Raw genomic sequence first — 19,662 nt, forward strand, 5'->3', positions numbered from 1 at the left:
TTCCCACCCCGGGCAAGCCCCCACCGCCCCAGTGTCTGTGTCCATTGGTTATGCTAATATGCATGCATACAAGTCCTTTGGTTGCTCTCTAACCGCCCCCTCCCTTACCATTTGTCTCTGGATGAAGGGTATTCTTTAAGAAGAGGAATAATAAGAAAAAAAAAGATTAAAAAATATGAATAATAAAATGGCAGTAAATACACATCAATCAACAATTGAATCTAAAAGTCAAAATAAATGAACAAGAAATCTAATGAACAAAATAAACTGATGAATGAAATAGAACCAGAGGCATGGAAACATGGAACATACTGACCGGTGAATCTCAGAGGGAGGGGGGAGGGGTGGTGGGAAGAGTTTAACCAAAGATCTTAAATACATATATGCATCACCTATGGACACAGACAATAGGTTGGTGAAGGCCTGGGACAGGGCTGGACCTGGGTTGAGGGGAGCAATAGTGGGGGGGGGGGGGCGGGCAGGAGGAGGGCATCTGTAATACTCTTAATAAAGATTTTTTTTAAAAAGATTCAGATGCTCACTTGATTTACATAGTGAATATATACTATTTGCATCCAGTTTTAAACCTCAGAGCTTAAATCCTGTACATCATAAAATTTGCTTCCACAAGGTATTTAGAGAGGCATATACAACATTTGACATACTAACTGTCAAGTACAGTTCTTTCTTAGATCCGAATAAATTATAAATTGCTTCATATCTACAGTCTTGTGTAAAGGCCACAGAGATCCAATACTCAAGATCATACTGCAGATAAGGACAAATATGTAATACCTTAATCAATAAAGGAAAAAAATACAAAAAATATATATATATAACTAGCAAAAAAAAAAGATCATACTGCAAAATAAAAGCCAAGTGATATTGGAAGGTGCCAACTTCATTTTAAGCAAAGACACAAAGAGCAGAGAGAATACCAAAAGGATACTATCCAGCATTAACATATATATCTATATATATAATAATTTTTAAAAAATATAACCTTTTCTCAGTAGAACCACCAATTAATCTTTCAACACAGACAGTAGTAAAATGTTTTTAATACCACCCTTGCCAGAATGAAATAGTTTTTTTAAGCTGCAAGAGTTTAGTACCAATAATAAAGCTGTGTTATTAATGGGGTTAGTCATTTCAGTATATTTCACACCAGGCACAGTGGCAACATTTAGTCATTTGTGAGAAAGAACCTGCTACTCACTTCCTGGTATGCGTTCATTTGTATCTGGTTCCTGATCTGCTTTTTGATCTGCTCAGAAGAGCAACATTAAGAATAAATACCATTTTAACAGAAGAATGAGAAGAGACATGAAAGTAAAGCTCAAATGTCAGTTTCATGGCTGAGACTGCAGAATACACCAGACAGGCTTTCAGCTTGCTTTCATCCGTTCCCCAGTATGACTCTTCGTTAGCCTCCCTAATGTCTCCTGTTCAACTAAAAGTCCTGCATCCAGCATTGGAGCTGTTTAGAGTCTTCCCTCAGTTCACTAAAAGCCACAGCTTTTAAAATGGAAAGAGCACTGGACTAGGAGTAAGGAAGCCGAGACTCTAGTCCCTACGCTCCCATGGACTGACTAGCTACAGGATCTTAGACAAGTCACCTAATTTCTCAGAGCTTTTCTTCACTGTAAAACAAAGATTAAAACCCCTGCCCCACCTACTTCTTTCTCTTTAAAACAGATTTTTAAATTAATTTTTAGAGAGAGATAGAAAGGGAGAGGGAGAGAGGAACATCAATTGGCTGACTCCTGCACACCCCCTCCCGGGGATCGAGCCCACATGTACCCTGACTGGGAATTGAACCTGCAACCTTTCGGTGCACAGAAGGATGCCCAACCAACTGAGCCACACTGCCCAGGCCCTCCCCCACCTATTTCAACGAGGTTGTTGTAAACATAAAATGAGAAAGACAACTCTGTTACAGAAAAGTAAGAAATGACCTCTGAGGATCTCTTGCTGCTTTTCTATGGGAAAGCTCGGTGAATATACATTTTTATTATTATAGTGAAGGCAATTTAGAAAACAAAATTCCAGCATACAAATATAAATTACACATTCGCATCAAAGCTGAGCTATAAATATCAAACTCATTTCCATTCCAACCCAAAAAAAAGGCATTATTAACCCTATTCATTTTATAGCTGAACCAAATAATACCTGATCCACTGACAAGCTTTGAAATCTTCTGACTCCTTAATGTCCAGAATCAGTTACTAGTCCCCTCCATCTCTTCGTAGTTATTTACATGAGGGGAGGCAGGATCCCCACTTTTGTTCTGGGACCCTTCCCTTTGAATTTAAAGCTTTACTGGGTTTGCCCAGAAAGATCTATACGTGGAGACGTAAGAATCAAATACAAGAATAATCTAACCCAGGAACCCACTGTATGCTTCCTGCCTTCAAAGGGAGGTTTGCAGGTCAGAGTAGCAAACACCAGCTCCTACCCTTGGAAATACAGTTTCCTATTTATAGAAACCTGGCTCCCCAAGGGTCTCTGAGGCGATCCTCACAATGCTCTCAACCAGCAGAAGCCTCGGGAATACAAACAGTTAGTCTTAAACGCACCAAGTCAGAACCGTTTTTAGAATAACTTAGGCACCATTCATCACATAGTGGCAAATGACGTATCTATTTTACCCAACCTCTGTGTCCCGGTGCCTGCCCAAACCACCCAGAACCTAACACACAGACAGACATGCAGATACACAAAGATATTTACCATCTTCGGCACTACGTACTAATTCTTCTGGCAGATTATCTATTTTTGCTTGATCTGTGCAGGAGAAATTAACAAACGGTTAACACGGCTGGCCCTGGGCGAGAAAGAACAATGAAAGCCCCGGGAGTTGGAAGCAATTAGTCAAGATGCAGTGAGGGGTGCAACCAAGATGTCTCTCCCCAAATACTTTGTCTTTAGATTAGCTACTCGAGCCAGTGCCATAGCGGGAGCTCCCATTTCAGCTCCGATGCAGCTTACATCAGCACACAGACTCCCGAGGGTTAGGGGGTTAGTTGGGAGCAAGCAATCGGCGGGCAGCAGGAGGGAAGCACGGGGCTGCAACAGCCTCTCTGTCCTTCTAGAAAGGGTGAGATGCTGGCCAGGACTGACACCTTCCCAAGCGCGCGGTCACTAACAAGCATTTCTGTGCCCGCATCACCCTTTGTGTCCGCCCCTGGGGGCCTGGCTTGGGAAGCCAACTTGAAGAGATGTGACTGGGGACCAGCTGCTAAGTGGAATCTTGGCAGGCTGCAGTGAGTGTGGGTATCGGCATTTGGAAGGGAGCGCGCGCAAGAATACCCGTCCGCTGATGATAATTTTTTTTTTTTAACCCTACACATTCCTGAGTCCTTTAAAGCTGCACCGTGGAAAGAGCCCCATGTTTCATAAATAAGAGGTTTGCCAAATTGAACAATGGTTGCTAAGTTTTGTTGGTTTTTTTTTTTTTTCCTCCTCTCCTCAGGGCCCAATCACCAACATCCGGAAGAAGAATAATCAGGGCTGTCCTAACAAAGGATCGGACTGCCTTCTCTGCAAGCATTCGGGCGGATGTGGGGGTTGGCCACCTGTTGAAGAGGCTTTGGAGGGAATTCCTGTATTGGGGGGAGTTTGGAATGGGTGACCTTCAAGGTCCCTTCCAAGCCTGAGATGCCAAGATCTTTGGCAGGGTTAGGAGGGACTGCATGCCAAATTGGGAATACTGCCTTCGGAGCCCTGGGAATCTCAGAATTTTAGAAATTTTTTAGTGGAGTGTCCCTCCCCCCAACCCCACCCTCGCTTTTTTCTTTTCCTTTTTTAAATTCTGACTTCTTAGTCACAATTGCAGATGCATAAAAAGTATTCTGAACATGACAATGGTCCATTTTTGATCATATGAATTTGACGATGGTTAACTTTCACTCAATAAATCTCCTCATGACCATCTGTAATCCTGAGGGTGTATTTTTAGCTTAATAACAATAAGAACAAAAGCCCTAGAAGTCATTAGTTCTACATCCTTCTGTCTGGCTCACAAGTCCCTATATTCATTACGCGCTATGTTAGTACTCGAGACATCCTTCACCCATTAAAGCAGCAGCCAGTGGGGTACAGTATGCCTCAAGTGTTGCATGTCAGGGAGTCTTTGGGCTTTGAGTTCCAGTATCAAAAAGAAATGCATGAAAAGAAGGGATAAAAGAGAAAGGAAAGTCCTTAAAGCCAGGGACTAATTCATCTCCATATCATGCAAAATTCATCAGACATCCAACACTGTCATAAATGCTCTTGACAACCTTCCGTTGATTTTGGGTCCTGGCTCTGCTCTGAGGTTCTAAGCTAGTTCCTTTGCCTCTCTGAGCTTCACTATCCTCGTCTATAAAATAGGGATGACAACTTATCTTTCACAGGGTTTACTTATGCCAGATAAATAAAATGATGCATATAAAACACTTAGCCAAGTCTTGGCACACATTACTCAATAAATGTTAGTTATTACTACTAGAATCACTAGCTACCACTATCTTTTAAAACTCACTGTACTTGAGTGTAAACACTCAAACTGGGATTCTTCAATGCAAGGAAACGTGGCGTTCCAGTAACCAAACCTCATGCATTACTTTACAGGCCGAGTTCCAGCCTCTCTGGCTCACTTGGGAAGGTCATTCTCATCTGCTAAGCCCCCCTTAAGGGTTTCAGTGCACAACAGCATGCAGTGAGGCCACGGAGGAGCACATATGCATTTTCAAGCTTAGATGGGGGCACGGACAGGGGGGCAAACTGTATTCTCACTTGATGAATCTGATGAAATGTCTTCTAGACTTTTGGAAGGCATTTTCCTAGCAGCACTCCTTTCCAAAGTTTTCAAAACAGGACTGGGTTCTTCCTCTGAACCTGTTGTAAGACAAAACCGATGAACACTGCACAATACAAAAAACACACACCACCAAACTCTCAATAACCAATGGATATGGAAGTGGGAGCTTAAAAGGAGGCATTATGCCATAAGCCTCTATACTTTTGTTTACTCTATGAAGCACTTCACAGAAGAAAATAACACTTCTTCATGAATAGGAGGTCCTTAAAAAAACAACAACCATGTTCTTGGTCAAAAAATATTTGCAAACATAAATCATTCAGAAACAAGACTGCCACATTAATAGAAATGTGATCTCCTAGTCTTCCACACCTCTATTTTAGGCACATGATTTGTTCTGTGCCAGGCTTTGAATCTTTCCACTTCATTTCTAGCTTTTGAAGATTGCCACAAAATGGTTTTAGAAGCATTAAAAAAATTAGCTGAAAACCATAGAAGGCAGGATCCAGATGTTTAACATCTGCGTATAATCGAATACACAGATGGCTGAATTCTCCAGATCAACAGATGTAGGCTTTTTGGGTTTCATGAGCTCGTAAAATTTCCATCAAAATATTGGAAAATGACATGAGACAGTCAACTTTTTATTTTACTAAGGCATTTTAAAAAGAGGTGGTTGTGGCTCTATCACCTACTAATGCCTTTTCTTTATAAAAGGAGGACCAAAGGAAAGAAAAAGGGCATAACCTCCATATATATATATATATAACTAAGTACATATAACCTTATAAGAAATCTCTCTAGACAGTCCTTAATTGTTCTATTTTGATAGTAAAAACTCCATCATGGATGACCCCTGTCTGCATACTGTCATTTATCACTGCTATATTCTCAGTGCCGAGACAAGCGGTTGGCAAGAGGCACTTCAAAAAAATGTTTGCTAAACCAATGACTAGTTCCATTAATGAATCAATAAATTTGGAACCATTTCTCTAGACAATACTTTACAGAAATGCATCCCAGTTCCGCCCAATGTTAATAGGCATTCTACAGCAAATGGATTCTAAGATGAATTAGACTTGGGATGCTCTGTGTTCAAATTTAAAAGCATTCTCATTACAGACCTTCTTGGAGACTTTAATGCTAATAATGTGCAGTCTCCCAGCATTTCCAAAAGTATCTGACCATAAAACTCCCCCTCAGCTCCCTTCCCCCCGCCCAAGGAGCACATAGAGGTATTGGTTAGTTGAGAGCTGAACCACAAGTCAGAGGTGTCAGGCTGTTCACCAAAATTGTGGTGCCTTTGTAGCCAGGTTCCCCTCTACTCTCACCCTACTCCAACTACTTGTTTTAAAACATAAAACTATAACTATAGCTTTTTGTACCTCTTACATCACTTACAATTTTAAAATAACTTCTCTGGGCTCTGTCCAGGCCGTTGTTTAATATTGTTATTTCATTTTTAGATTGGCTTTTTGCTGTTCAGCCAGTTATGCTGGTATACTCTAAACACAGCTATACACACTAGGCAACAGTCTCCAACGTCAGTGCAAATGTTATAAGCTCTCCCCCTCCTATGGGTCAGTTCACCGTAGAAACTCATTGGGGGTAGGTTAGTAAAAGTCTACTTCAGGTTTAACATGCTGACTTACACTCCTTCATATGCCTGGTTTCAGAGACTGGTATTTCACTTCCCTTTTCTTACCAGAAACACTTGTTAAAGGGGCTTCAACTTGATGAATTAGGGCTAAAGATGGATACTTTGGTCAGTTTTCAAGAGGCCCTACAGCTACTTGCCAAGGAGCCCAAACCTCACGAGTCAGCCACTCAGCAAAGCTTATTTATTCTGAGACTAAAGGGAGCTAGAAAATGACAAATCCTATTAAACTACTAGGAAGGTGATCAACGTTACATGTGCAACTTTGGTTAACGTGTCCTGCCAGGGAGCATCCGTTACCACTTCATCACTCTAATCAGGTAACTTCTCATTCCTATTTGCTCCTGGGTTTCTTGGCCAAAACGCCTGTGTTGATCAGAAGAGCAAAACTGAGACAACCCTATGTTTTATCGCCTGGCTGAAACCAATACCCACAATTCCCCTTAGATGCATGTGGCAATCGATTAAGATCTCCATCCACTTAGCCAAGGCTGGAGCCAAAGAAATTCGTCAGGCCAGGCAATGCCCTTGTGTGGGACCAAGTGAAGTCATTTGACCAAAGTCATACTCTAGAACGGGAAGATGCTGAAGATAATTGAAAACGAGAGGGAGAGCGTGGCAACAAAAAAACCTCAGCACAAAGTATCTGAGGAAAAGAAAGTTCCAACTTGCACTTTGTTCCTGTTATTTAGCCACTACTGTGGTAAACTATTGCTCCGAACGGGGAAATTTGTGCTCATCTGTGGCAATTTCTTGCCACAAATCTTAGTAGAGACCTCTGTTTGGATTGCCAATTATGAAAGAAATTCTAATTACTTCCAGGAGGAAAACTAGCTTGAATGTTAGAGGTAGCTTCTAACCCTGCCCCCCCCACCCAATTCTTTAAAAATATTTTTGAAACTTAAAAGTTCTATTGTTGATTCATGAGAATAAAGTAAAATTTTAAAACACTGCCCCGTGGGTAAAACTCTCTCGATGTAACTTATTTGATTAAAGATTATAAAAGGAAATGTAGTTTTTATGAAGACAGACTAGGGAGAACTAAAGTGATAAGAAGAATTTAGCACTATTTGGCAGTGGCAAATTAATTCCAATTTAGAAAGCGCTATCATCCTTTACATCGTCATTCCATAAATCAACTAAGTGACCAATGGGTTAAAAACGTCAAAATGCTCACTGGAGGTATTTCTCCAGCTTTCTGCATTAGGACCGATGTTTCCATCTGAAAAATCAGAGTCAGAGACACCTTCTTTTTCTTCCTCTTTCTCTTGTCTCTTGTAAGGTGATTCCAGAATCAGTTCGACTTTACTTGTCTTTGTAGAATTTTCCTTGTTGGTCAGGAGAGGAACAGGTTGCCTATTTCTGGACACACTCATTGTTTTGGGACCCTCTTTGCAGCCAGGCTCCTGAAAAGCCCCTTCTCGAACCCCAGCAACCTCAGTTTCACTCTCCCTGGGCTCTGGGGACTTTGTAGTTTCAATGAGCCCTATTTCATGGTCCACAGAAAGGGCTCCAGGGATCTCAGCTCCACTCTCATCACCACAGACATCTACTGACAAACCACTCACAGCTTCTCCTCTCAACCCTTTAGTCCAGGGGTTGACTCGAGACTTGAACACATTACTCTTAAGCTTCATTTCAGGGGCCTCTTGGGTTCTCCCCAGAAACCTGGCATGCTCTGACTTGGAGGTCTCCTTCTCGGGAGTTCCTTCCTTCCCTGACACCTGGGGCTCATAAGGAGGAGCTTCAGATGTTTCTCTAAGGAGTTTCTCAAAACCAATATCAAAAGCGCTCTCAGTTATTGCCGGAGCCTCAGCCTTTTGTACTGTTTCTTTTATTTCCTCGGGATGGAATCCAGAAGCAGCTGGCCTGGGCACCTCAGTACAACCTGCTAACTTGGATGGAGAGCGCATCCCTGTGTTGCTCTCAGATTTAGAGGAGAGAGTTTCAGTTGTTTCCTTCAGCAGTTTCTCTAAGCTGGCACTGAGTTCAAGGAGCTCTGATTTAGGTCGAATAATTGTTTCCCTCACAATTTCTGTCACTTCCTGAGGTAACTCTTTGCTGTACTGAGCGACAGTGGAGCCAAATGAGCGAGGGATTTGTTCAGAGAGACACACCGGGGCAGCTAAATGAGAGGCAGTGACATGAGTTTTATCAGGAACTGCTACACCGAAGGAGTCAGCATCCTTTCGGTCTGGAACTGTAACGCCCACTGTAGCCGATGGTGGGATAACTCCGGGAGAATTTGGGAGGCTACCTGCTGCTTGTTCTCCTTCAGGAAATTCTGCTTTCACTTCTCCAGGAACGACTTCCCTCCCAACTGGATAACTTGACGTAGCTTCCCTAAGCAGCCTTTGTAATACAACATTTACATCATTCCGTGCAGATTTGGGTGGAACAACGACTTTTTCCACAGTCTCCGAAACTTCCCTTTGAGGAGGGAGTGCCTTACCCTGGGGAGCAAGATGAGCGTGGCTGGAAGAAGGCATATCTTGGGGAGATTTGGCCTCAAGTCCCAAAGAATCCTTTCTGTGAAGATGGGAAGGTTGGTCCACTGGGTGAGACCCTCCTGCAGCCATCTGACACAAGTTTTCCGAGTTTAGCTGGTACTCACCACTTTCCGCTTGCGGGGGGAGAACTGTCTTTCCGAGAGTTTCTTGCCTCCCTGGAAAAGGAGCGATGATCTCTCTCTGATGGGCTGATGAGTTGTGACTCCGTTCTACCCCTTTTTCAAAAACTCTCCTCTCTCCAGGCTCAGAGTTGATCCTCGGGGTGATGGGTTCCAACTTAGTTTGCAAGGGAGAGGGTAAAGTCCCAGTTCCTTCCTTCAGGAGTTTATCTAGACTGGCAGCCCAAGTGCTTGGCTTGACCTTTGGAGGAGCTACAGTTTTGTCTACCTGCTCATTAATGATGTCCTGAGGTCCTTTGGCTGCTTCCTCAGTATCTGTCTTCCGAGGCCAAGTCCCATTTTCAGAAGCACCTGGTTCAAGCACTTGTTTTCCGTGAACTTTTTCACCAGAAGGTTGGATTGCTGGTGACGAAGCTTCTGAAAGGAGCTTCTGTAAGCTGTCATTAAAAGTGTCTTTGTAGTCTTTAGACATAACACGTGTTTTCACTATGGCTTCTTGAATCTCTTGGTCTGAGCAATCCTTTTCTTCCTTGAACACTGGAGTAACCAGCCATTCCATATTCTTTTGCACATTTTCTTTTGATGACTCATTTCCTGGCAACTGATGAGGGGACTTTGTGGGTGGTTCCAATGGAAGTGTGCTGTTATGTGGTAATACCTGGAGTGTGCACTTTGAATTGAATCCCTCCATTTCCTCTGTTGCTGGAAGTTTTGGGGGGCTTAGAAATGTCTCTATTTCATGGGCATTTTCTCCTGAAGATTTGAGGTCATGGAATTCTTTGTGTTTCTGGCTATTAAAAGGCACAGAATCTTTATGGCTTGTTTTGGTGGTATTTTTCTCAACATTATCCTGAATGTTTGAGTTGGCTCCTAAGTCCCAAAACTTTCTTAAATTCTCAAATTGAGAGTGATTATAAACCTGTTCTGTACTAGGTTCATCCATTCTTTCTTTTAGGGACATAACTTTAAAGTTGGGATTTGTTTCAGCAATTAGTGATCTGTCTTTCTCCAAAGAAGCATGCATTTCACTCCCAACATTTGAAGGATGCTGCAGTACCGGCAAAGAGATGTCTCTTCCAGAATGCGAACTGTCTGCCACTGGCCGTCTTTTTACAGGTTCATATATCTTATTCTGAGACAGAGACACTTTATCTGATTGGTCAGCAGAAGGGTAATTTTTGGATGGGCCTGATATTTGGGCCCCGGTCTCTTTAGGTTTATTTAAGGAATAAAAACCAAAGAGAGGAGCTACTTGGCCATCCTCATCTAGGACCACTTTTTTGGCAGTGACTTGATTATATTCATCCTGGCTTGTAGATATATTGTCCATGGACCTCCCTGGCTGATAGACTTTAGCAGAAGGTTGTCCCTGACTGTGTGAAGATTTGGGTTCCTTCTGAGTGAATCTGGCTGCAGCATTCTCACCTTCCCAAAAGGATATTCTGTCACTCACTCTTTTGTATTTCTCTCTTTGCACTTGGTTCTCGGGAGCCTCACCAGCTTCTTGTGGTAGTTGGATCTCAGGCTTCTTCCGAGGAGACTTGCTGCTGGCAGCCCCAGGGAGCAACTCAATATTCTCTGGCTCTACCGAAGCTTTCAGGATGTAAGTATCTCCTCCTTTGCTCTCTCTCCCTGCCTTCATGTTGTCTTTTGAACTTGGTTCTTTGACGATTTTTACAGAGTCAAAATTCACTTCTGAGTTTCCTCTCTCTTTTTCATAAACACAAAGCTGGGGCTCTTCTTCACCTAAGCTGCCAACATCCTTAATGTTGCATGGAACTTGGCCTGCTGTATCAGATTTATTGAGAGCACTATAGGGATAGTTACTGGTTCGGTGAGGTATCCCATTTCCTGCGTCTCTGTTTTTTGAAGCTTGAGTATAGTCCATAGTTTTACTCTTTTGATTTGGACTGTAGGTTTCAAATGGTTGCAATATGCCTGGACCTTCTTTGCCTTGTTGGGACAAATTAATAGATTTGGGTTTGATATCCACATTACTACCTTGGCAATTTCCAGGAGGCAGCACATGTCCCTCTGCCTGGAACATCGAATCAGATCCCCTAGGCGTCAATTCAACATTGGTGGATAACAGAGCCTTAGAGCCATTGTCTTTTAGACTGGTATCATCTGTCACCAAGGCAATAGCAGCCTGTGATTTTGAGTCTGCTTTTTCTTTGGGCTCTATTCCTCGGGGATGTTGGAGAGGTGACTTATCGTCATCTAAATGAGAACTTCGGTTAAACCAGTCTAGGACTTTAGATATGGAATCATCAGTTGTCTTCCTCATCTCAGTGGCATGTGGACCAGAGTGTGAGAATGCCTTAGCTTTTAGAGCCTTGAGAAGAGGAGGCTTACCTTGCTGATGGTCTCTAGGGCTGCGATCTGGCACCTGAGAAGGCTCAGGCTCAACATGAGACCGTTCATCTGCAACATAGAAATGCTTTTCTAAATAAGAAAAGAGAATGCTTAAAGAATTATTATTCAACCACCCACAGTATCTTTTAAAAAGGCACTTTGTATTTACAGGTTCCACACTACTAGTTTTTTTATATCAGCCTTTTTCGGAGTTTATAATGTAAACCTTACTAATTAAAATATTCTGCCAAAGATGCCTCCGACACAGTAAAAGAAGAGACACGTAGACTCCTGGAAGTATGGGGTATAGACCAAAGTGGGAAAATTTTTCTGAAGTTTTTTGGTTTATTTTAAAAATTCATGTAAATTTTGTATTCTGCTCCATGTTACATTTTATATATTCATTTTCTCTCACTCTCAAATATTTGCATAAAACTGACCTTCCAGGAAGATACAGGTTGATTTTATGACTCCACCTATCTACTAGCACACTCATAAACCCTGGAGGGTTTATACCCAAGTTTGAGGAACATAGACTTAGGAGATTTCAAGAGTTGGAAAAACAACTTTCAAGGAAGATTTAGCAATGAGTTCCCTCCAGAATACTAGAATGGAATGATGAGGATATTTGCACTCCTGGGTCACACTCCTGATCTATTAAACCAGAATCTCTAAAGATGGGGCCCAGGAATCTTTACTAATAGGAGTCCCTACGACTGTCTTACATGCTGGAGTTTTAGGACCATGATCTCAAGAATTCCCTTCATTATCCCCAACTCCCCTCCTATAATTTGTGACTTAGAAGTAGTTTTTATAAGCCAAATAAACTAAAATGAGGACTGATGGAGAATGTGATCTCTACCTGATGTTGGCTAACCAATGGCTAAGGGGCTAGAGAAAAATATTGAACTTCTTTCTAAGCCATCAAAAAAAGCAGAGAGAGTCCTTTCTGAGCTTTAATCACAGGGCACAGGGTACATTTAGATAAGGAACTCAGACATTCTTCCTCTTTAGTTAAGATGCAAGTGTTTCTGCCTTTCTCCCTCTTCCTTATCAATGCTAAGTAATGCTTGTTCTTGAAAATTATGTGAGCTGAATTTTTATGAAGTCAGCTACATTTAAATGCACTAGAGGGCATATTAGTTAATAAAATTATATTTTTAATTTTATTCATCAACTGGTTAAATATTAAAAAAAACAAGTCTTATACAATAATTGGCACATAGTAGGTATTGGTTTGCTTCTTTGCCTACACTTTGCACTATTAAATATAGTAATAATTGTGAAGTTTATTTGAGAAATCTATCAGAATTCTGTTAGTCTGTTTAACAGAAAACTACTCAATGATGAAAAAAATATCCGTAATATACTGTTGCCAAAAAAAGAATTCCAGGCAGTATAAACATAATTAAAAATTATATTCATGCCTGAAAATTATTGAAAGGCTTTACAATGAAATGTTAGTAATAGTTGATAATGGGTAATGACATCATAGGTGACATGTTTTATTCTGTATGCATTTTTTCTTCTTTATTTTTTAAATAAAGTGAGTTACAGGGAGTGATGGTAAGAGGAGCCAATTTTGCTTCTATCCCTTCATTCCTGGATCCCATATATTTTAGCTATTGAGGTATTGCACCATTTATCAGCTGCTGGCTCTGTCCATCCTAGGGCATTTCTCCTTTTAAAATGTTTTACAATGAAAGTTTATTACTTTTAAAATAAGAACAGTTATTGTAAAAATTGGATGCCAGGTAATGTTTTGTTTCCTCTAAGGAATTCTTTTGTTTTGTGTTTTCTCCAGGATGAGTGTGATGTTTACTTCCTGAAGCTCAGAGCTAAAGTCAAACCCTTATAATTTGCAGAGATTTTCCTCTTTTTTTTTTTTTGTCCTGATTCTTTTTATGCTCCATTTTTTACTTTATATTTTTGTGGTAAGCAGGAGAAAAGCAGGACTTTGTTTATAAGCTCTGAGGCCAGAAGGCCTGTCAAACTGATGATGCCTTCCTCCCAACGTTCATGGTCAGTTTCTATTTAAAAGTCAGAAAGCACAAATAAGTCGTTAATACAAAATGTCAAAGATATTCTTTGAAAGCAGGTGAAGTCTGAAAAACAGAAAAGGTTTACCATATTTTGTCTATGGACTATAATAATGGAAAATATTGCCAAAGAAATATCCTTCATCTTTTGAATAAACATTTAAGTGTCATCCAATTATTTGCTAATAATTACTCAAACTTTAATAATTTCCTTTAATATGAATTCCTTTATTTTTTGAAGAAGCACCTGTTGAATTTTTAATTTAAAAAATTCTGTTCTGTTCAAATGATTTTAAATGTCCAGGGATAGCGGTGGTGAAAATGCTTGGACCTTTAAAATGTAGTTTTCTGAACACCTATGAAAACTGTAGAGCTGAGCAAAAGTGACTCAGGGTTAACTTAATACTGACTAATAAGGAAGAGTGCGAGCTGATGGGTTAGAAACTTGACTGTTGTTACTGTAACTATTCCTGACAATAAAGAAATAATCACAGCCCTGGCCAGTTGGGCTCAGTGGATAGAGCAGCGGCCTGCAGACCGAAGGGTCCCAGGTTTGATTCTGGTCAAGGGCACATGCCCAGGTTATGGGCTCGATCCCCAGTGTGGGGCATGCAGGAGGCAGCTGATCAATGATTCTCTCTCACATTGATGTTTCTATCTCTCTCTCCTTCTCCCTTCCTCTCTGAAATCAATAAAAATATATTTTTTTAAAAAGAGAAATAATCACAGGGCTATGTGAAGACTTATTGAAGATGGGTGAGAGTACACAAAATGATTTTCACCATTGTTTCTGTTTTTTAAAGCATAAGAATTATGAAGTAATCATATGAGTATGGGAAAGCTGTTTGAGGCATCCCCCGAGAGTTGTAGAATCTTCAAGAGAGAGCTAGTTAGCTATTTGGCAGGAAAGGCAGCATTCTTATTGCCTCTCAACTCACACCAGCTGGAAGAGAAAGTTCCTTTGGAGCTTTTAAAGGACGAGAACAAATGGCTAGAGGCCCTGTGCAGGCCACAGTAAGTGCTCAACGTCTACTTTCCTATCCTTTGAGGATAAGACATTGAAGTTTCTCTTGCGATAAAAAGAGAAACCAAAGTTGGGTTGGATGGTAATTGACATTTGAATTAGGTAAGTAATAATAATAATATATATATACTCCATAAAAAAGTTATTAGCATATCTTTAAATCTCACCCTGTATAAAATCCTTGATATAACTCAACACATGATAATCTGCTTAAATAATTGATATGATTACAGTTTCAGGTTAAAATTATCATGGGCCAGAAACTGTGCTATCCAGGTTCTTTTCATTATTAGGTGGTTGAGGAAAACCTACAAACCCATGAAGAGGTATAAGCATCCCCCGGCGGCATCTGCCTGAATCCCAGCTGGAATGGCCAGGAGGCCAAATGCAGCTTCTACGAGGCTGGCCGGCCTCGCCGTTCCAAGCCCACTGGTCAGTGCTGAGAACCTGGTAGTGACAACTCTCTTACCAGCAGGGCTTTTGGGCAATTCCGATTCAAGCCTTGATAATTCTGATGATTTAGCTTTGTGTTCATTGATGGTGGGTGAATTCTCACTGGACTGCAGTCTTGCAGGTAAAACTTCCGAGGGGGAAGGCTGCCCGTTGCTTGGAAAAGGACCAGAAGTCTTTGGCTGATGTGTTTCGTGTTTCAATGCACTTGGGCTTGAGGCCGATCGAGGTAAAGGCAGAGGCTCTCTGTATGGTGAGGGCGTAGGGTCCTTCCAGAGCTCATCCTTGTCCCCGGCATCTTCGGTTCCATTCTTCAACCTGTTGGATTCTAAAACACTGAACTCTCCCACTTCCCGGCCTTGGATGGGCCCAGGACTCGGGGGGAGCTCCTCCTTCACCGCGGAGAACCTCACGTGCTTCAGCGGCTCCTGTGCGCTTGAGGAGGACTCGTCTTCTAAAGAATGCTCCTTCTCGGAGATCCTCTCGTGGATGGTTGGGCCCGGTGACCCAATCTTGCTTTTGGGTTCGAAGCTCTGGTGGAAACGAACAGTGTCTGAGTCCGTGCTGCTGGAGCTGGAGTTGCGCTTCAGGATCCCTCTCGGAGCCCCTCTGGCCTTCAGGGAGTCTGTCCTTGGTCCAGGAAAGGGCTGGTTATCATCCTGCTTTAGATCATGCGGTTTGTAGATCATTTTCCTGGCTTTAGGGATTGGAGGTTTGATGTGGGACCCACTGTGAGGGCCTGGAAAAGTCTGCTTTGGTTTCTCTAACTTTTGGCTTGAAATATCCAGGATAGGTGACTTTTCTTTGGACCCTGATAATTCACCTGAAAATTATAACACATTAGGCTCTTTTCATTATTGGTGGAGAGTAATATATAATTTAAAATACCTATCATAAACTTGATTTATATTTAGCAAAAGTATTAAAATATTAAAGACAATAAAGTATGTGGTATAAATGCCGACCTAACTAAAAAGCCTTTCAGCATGCATGTACTTCATTGAACTGTACACTTAAGATTACTGTGCTTGCCGAAACCGGTTTGGCTCAGTGGATAGAGCGTCGGTCTGCGGACTGAAGGGTCCCAGGTTCGATTCCGGTCAAGGGCATGTACATTGGTTGTGGGCACATCTCCGGTGGGGGGTGTGCAGGAGGCAGCTGGTCAATGTTTCTCTCTCATCGATGTTTCTAGCTCTCTATCCCTCTCCCTTCCTCTCTGTAAAAAATCAATAAAATAAAAAAATAAAAAAATAAAAAGATTACTGTGCTTTACACACATACTTTGTGGTAGTTTATACTCAATAAAAACGTTTTTACAAAAAACAATTAAAAAATTCCTCATGGAGGCGAAGGAAAAACACAGAAGTCACTTAAATAATTTATACATGAAAATCAGAAATATGAACGCAAACAAAACTCAATACCTAGAACAAAAATCTACTTTGTCAAATGTTAAAAAAAGGTAATGTATTTCAGTGACTTCTTTTCTGTATAATATTTTATGCTATGTAAAGCATTCCCAATCAACAGGGCAAAATAGAGTAATATTGCCAAGGCTGGTGTGGCTCAATTGGCTGGAGTGTCATCCCATACACCAAAAGGTTTTGGGTTTGATCCCTGGTCAGGGAGGGTTCTAAAGGCAACAGATCAATGTTTCTCTCTATATATTTCTTTCTCTCTCCCCCTCTGTCTGTCTCTATCTCTCCCTCCTTCCCTTCCTCTAAAAATCAATGAAAATATATCCTTGGGTAAGGATTAAAAAAGAAAACACAATAATATTAAAACAGGCTAACTGAAAGTTCTAACTTCACTTTCAATTGTTAATTTTCTACCCTTTGTCCAATCTTTAATGTTTGCGAAATTTTCTTACAGTTACTTTGTCTAGCATTTCCTCTTAGGAAGAACGGTAAAATTCCGTAAGAGGCAAACTTAAATTAGTTAAGTCACAAACCTGACCTAATGCTCCTGAGGGATTGGGCTCATGATTACAAGTTAGAAGATCATGACATTGGCAAGTGGCCTTTTTCTTTTGAGGCAAACTTTACATTTTCAACAGAACTGTGCCTACATATGGTAGACGTCCAATAAATGCTGTCAATGAGTGACTGACAGCCTCTGTCCAAAAATTTCCCAGTTCACTGAGGGGGAACCCAAGGCATAAAGGTTACACCAGTGTGAGTTCCAAGACTGGAATGCACGAACCTCCAGCCTCTAAAGTTTCTGCTTCCTTCCCTCCGTCAGGAAACCAATGGGCATAGCAGAAGAAGAAAACCATCAGGACTTTCCACCTTTGTCTAAAAAGTTATTTTAGTTAAAGGAACTCTGAGAATTTCCCTTCTCACAGATAACACAGATAAAAATATCTAGTCCATAAAAATAATATTTACCCTCTTTTGAAGTCTGAAAGAAACCAGTCCTTCCATTTCTTGACTGCTCGTTTTTGGTTTGTTGAGATAAGTGATCTTCTGGCAACTTGGTGCTATTAAATGGATTCTTCCTTTGCTGGGGGAAAAACATTGTTTATTAAACTCATTTTCAATGTCATAACAGCAACTCAGTGTTAGCAAATGCTTCTTAGCTCCAATATTTGATAGTTTTATCCAGTAAAATCTATCTGGCATGTTTGAAAAATGTTTACCCTGGTTAATCAGGGTAGCGTAAAACTATTATATAAAATATACTCAATTCCAGAGTTCTATAACGTTAGACTAGAACCAGGCATTCAACTCTGTATTTCACATTTGACAGAGGTGAGAAAACTTAGGCCTGGATATATCAAAGAGCTGGTCAAGGTCAAGGTAAACCTGAAACTCTAATAAGGGCAGGTTCCCTCCAGTGCTCTTTCTACCAGTGAGACTCTCATTGTGCTAGAAATCTGTACCAAATATAATTGTAATTGGAATTAAAAGAAACTTATCAAGATATTTTGAAGTATTTATAGTCACTACTATAATTATCAATTCTAATGAAGAATGGGTATCAGTAAACAGAATTTTTAAATTAACATAAGACTAAATATCAATGTTTACTGCCTATAGTTTCATAAATTGGCAATTCCCTCCCCCAAGCCGACCTCTAACAGAGAGTCAGGAAGCTATGAATAGGAATAAGAACTCATATGGCACTAACAAGCCACATTCCGTAAGCTTGAAACAAGCAGCCCCCAATAGCGTCAAACTTTTTATTCCCTAGGGCAAGAAATTTGGGTCTTCAACATGATATACCAATAACATGGTATTCATTAACTTTCCCAGCACAAGAGTGACTTCTATGTTAAATAGTAAACATTATCTGTATCTGGTACAAAAAAGGATACTACAAAATCTTCTTTATTTCATATTGCTTTGATAAAATGAGAAAAATGGCATTCCTGCCAAAAGTAAGACTCCCGAAGTCTGAGCTCAGTCTACCTTAGCTGAAGAGGCCGCGGAGTTCCTGGAGTTTTCCTGGGACATACCAATCATGGCGGAAGCTGGATCTGCCACGCTGGGACTGCAAAGAAACAAGGATGCAGAGAATAAAACCTCACCCTTTGTGGAAGCATAAATCATGCCTCTAAAGCCAAAAGCTATTAAGACAGGAGAGGAGAGGAAGTTTGTAAGATCAAACTGGCAGGAAGGGAAAGGGAGTTGAGCTTAGAAATGATTAAGCAGGGAAGCAAAGGAAATGGTAGAACAGAAATGAAAGATCAGCATGAGACAAGACAAAAGAACCCAGTGGAAGTCCAGGCGCAAAGGATTCACCATTCACATTTGCAGAAATGAACTTGTCTCAAAGTCAGGAGCTAACATCAGATGCAGACAAAAGTGAGCAAGTGATCTCAAGGAGGGAACATCGTTGCTGAAATATAGCTCCAAAGAGTTTTAGGGCCTGGTTCCGTAGGCCAGGGCCACAAGAGCAGTGCTTACTCTAACTCAGGTAGCAAACGTCAAAGAGAAGATGCAGGTGAGACAAGTGACTCAGAAGAAACGGAAGGAACAGCAGATCTAAGGGATTCTGTGCAGGAAGGCTGAAGGATTTGGGCAACTTACTGAGAACTTTCGGCCCAACTCTGCAGGCTAGCCAGGTGAGTTCGTGTTCATATACAAGAGGGACAAGGAGAAGCACAGATCCAGAAGAGGGTGGGAGGTTAGAAGCCTGGAGATGGCTTAGAGGAGTGGGAAAGATTCTCTAGACCATGATTCCCTACTGGAAGGACTGGACAGACCCAGGGTGAGAGTAAGGTGGGAGTGAATGGAGAAAAATGAGTTGAGCAGTCTCTCTCCTAAACAGCCACTCCCTTCGCTATTTAGTAAGAAGGGCAAAAGAGGGTCACAGTGACTCTGGAGGGGGAGGAAAACCACCTGCTCAGACTTCCTGTTCCAGTGGCCTTGCCGCGGGCATAAGAGGTGAGGTCACTATTGGCCGAAACCACGTGCCCTATTAAACTCCACCAGTTCTCTTAGTGACATCACCGAGTCAAGAATATGGAAAATACCTCTGAGGGTGCTGGCTTTCCCCCGTGCAGCAAAGGAACCGGAGGCTGGGGAGGGGAGCAATTGGCCCCAAGGCTAAAAGCCTTGCTCAAGATTATTGCCATGAAAATCATGGGCTAGATGTTCCTGCAGCTCCATTTCTTTTCCTTCCCTCTGCACTTCAACTGTTATTTTTGTGCAGAGTTAGGCCCAGGAGCAGGCTGAAATTTTGAGGAAGCCATTCTTC

General features: G+C 41.4%; 1 protein-coding gene across 18 annotated transcripts in view; it reads right to left on the reverse strand.

The window, feature by feature from the left end:
- SYTL2 (synaptotagmin like 2) overlaps positions 1 to 19,662 on the reverse strand; it is a 112,200-nt gene that overhangs the window by 25,003 nt on the left and 67,535 nt on the right. For 5 of the 18 annotated variants that reach the window (XM_079789229.1, XM_079789230.1, XM_079789216.1 and 2 more), the window contains 7 exons: positions 18,372 to 18,453; positions 17,349 to 17,463; positions 14,981 to 15,784; positions 7,642 to 11,517; positions 4,783 to 4,884; positions 2,737 to 2,790; positions 1,220 to 1,267 (listed from right to left, as the gene is read on the reverse strand). In XM_079789229.1, the coding sequence (XP_079645355.1) occupies positions 1,220 to 1,267; positions 2,737 to 2,790; positions 4,783 to 4,884; positions 7,642 to 11,517; positions 14,981 to 15,784; positions 17,349 to 17,463; positions 18,372 to 18,453 (5,081 nt within the window). Of the gene's footprint in view, positions 1 to 1,219; positions 1,268 to 2,736; positions 2,791 to 4,782; positions 4,885 to 7,641; positions 11,518 to 14,980; positions 15,785 to 17,348; positions 17,464 to 18,371; positions 18,454 to 18,992; positions 19,499 to 19,662 lie in introns of those variants that run through there. The other 13 variants (XM_079789225.1, XM_079789221.1, XM_079789217.1 and 10 more) reach the window with 7 other exon arrangements.

This window comes from Cnephaeus nilssonii, assembly GCF_951640355.1.
Source record: "Cnephaeus nilssonii genome assembly, chromosome: 13".
Taxonomy (NCBI): domain Eukaryota; kingdom Metazoa; phylum Chordata; class Mammalia; order Chiroptera; family Vespertilionidae; genus Cnephaeus; species Cnephaeus nilssonii.